Source organism: Dioscorea cayenensis, chromosome 9, assembly GCF_009730915.1.
Source record: "Dioscorea cayenensis subsp. rotundata cultivar TDr96_F1 chromosome 9, TDr96_F1_v2_PseudoChromosome.rev07_lg8_w22 25.fasta, whole genome shotgun sequence".
Classification (NCBI taxonomy): Eukaryota; Viridiplantae; Streptophyta; class Magnoliopsida; order Dioscoreales; family Dioscoreaceae; genus Dioscorea; species Dioscorea cayenensis.
This window is the reverse complement of record NC_052479.1, coordinates 8,893,058-8,894,941: the sequence shown is the minus strand read 5'-3', so window position 1 is coordinate 8,894,941 and position 1,884 is coordinate 8,893,058. Positions and strand designations below refer to the sequence as shown.

Below are 1,884 nucleotides of genomic sequence, written 5' to 3'. Positions count from 1 at the left end.
TATTTTAACATTCATCTATTGAATTATAGATTTATAACAGCACTTTTATGGATTTAATATTGTAAATCTTAGAAAGATTTAAAACACTTTATAATAATAATAATAATAATAATAATAATAATAATAATAATAATAATAATAATAATAATAAGAGCTGTAGTAAGAAAAAGATTATTTTTATTTATAATTTAAAAATAATTATTTATAGTTTATCACATAAGCAAAACCATACTGGCTAATTAATTGAACTGATTAAATTGGCTAGACTCTGTGAATGGTTGATTTCAGCAGTTCAAGATTGGGTAGCTGCCGGGTTCCGTATTAAAAACGCTGCTCATAGATATATATATATTGTTGACAAATGCTTATTCTACCAAAGACTTTAATATCATTTGTGACGTAATGTTTGTATGATTTTGTTGAATACCTACCTAATTTATATATATATATATATATATATTTCCTCAATCCAACACTATTAAAAGGGAGCTCTAGCTAGTTGCCCATTTCTCATCAGCTTTTGGATCAATCTCCCCTGATCTTACGAGAAGTAAAAAGGTTGGTATGCAATGGTCTAATTCTTTAGCAACATTATTGATCCTCACTTTAACTTCTATTTTGCAGAGAACTTGATCAATATCAATATATGGAGATTTCGGAAGAAATGTTAAGCACACTTGTTCCACCTGTGGTGTACTGGGTGGTTTCAGGGATATATGCATTGCTAGCAATATATCTCAACGAGTACAGATTGCATCCGAAAGGTGATGCAGAAACAAACAACTCTGTATCCAGAACAACAGTTATCAAAGGCGTTCTAATCCAACAAGCCATGCAAATGGTAGTAGTCTACATGGCCACAAAGGTAACAAACTGATCATAACTTGTATATTTGAAGCATTTGAATCTATATATATATATATATATTTACGTAAACATGCATATATGTTCCATGTACATGCAGATTAGGGCTAAAGAAGGATTAGCAGCAAAAGAACAACAACCGTCCCTGCCAGTGATGGCAGTGCAATGGGTGATTGCCATGATAGTCTTAGACACGTGGCAGTACTTTACTCATAGATACATTCACATAAACAGGTTCTTGTACAAACATATTCATGCAGTACACCATGCTCAGATAGTGCCCTACGTATATGGAGCTCTCTATGGGCATCCCTTAGAGTCCCTCATTGTGGATATCATTGGTGGTACTTTGGCCTACTTAATCTCTGGCATGACTACTAGAACTAGCATCTACTTCTTCTCTTTTTCCCTCATCAAAACTTTGGACTTGCACTCTGGGCTATGTATTCCTTGGAATCCCTTACAAGCTTTCTTCTTTAATGATTGTGCTTTTCATGACACTCACCACCAACTCAAGGGTCACAGGTATAACTTCTCTCAGCCTTTCTTCATCTCATGGGATAAGATCCTTGGGACTTACATGCCATACAGTGTTGAGAAGAGGACAGGTGGAGGTCTTGAATTAAAGCTTCTCAAGGATGCTTAGAGTTGCTGGCATGCATTCTTGGACATGCACTTGCATGTACTATCTACATAGAATAATTTGTGTGAGATTTATGGTGATAAAGTCTTTGTTTCATCATCATAAGATGCAATTAAGAGCTTTTTTTTTTTCTTGTGGTTGTTCTTCCTTGAATATTATTCTTTAAGAAAACAACTCTAAGGAATAATATTTTTAATTTTTATTATTAAAAAATATTCACCGAAAGAATAATGCTTGTCATTAAACCTAGCTACAAGTCATATTTATAAGAAAAACGATATATTACTCATTAGTCTTCCTCCGACCATTCTTTGGAAAAACAACTCTATATATAATATTCTATTCTTCATCCCTGCCATTAATTATTAAAGAACATT

At 33.0% G+C, this 1,884-nt stretch overlaps 1 protein-coding gene across 1 annotated transcript; it reads left to right on the top strand.

Annotated features, from left to right (window-relative positions):
* The first annotated feature begins 500 nt into the window (after window positions 1–500).
* Window positions 501–1,637, top strand: LOC120269272 (sphinganine C4-monooxygenase 2-like). The gene is made up of 3 exons (XM_039276604.1): window positions 501–558; window positions 625–865; window positions 965–1,637. The coding sequence occupies exons 2-3, from the start codon at window positions 647–649 to the stop codon at window positions 1,508–1,510; spliced, it is 765 nt and encodes a 254-aa protein (XP_039132538.1). The 5' UTR covers window positions 501–558; window positions 625–646; the 3' UTR covers window positions 1,511–1,637.
* Window positions 1,638–1,884: the final 247 nt, after the last annotated feature.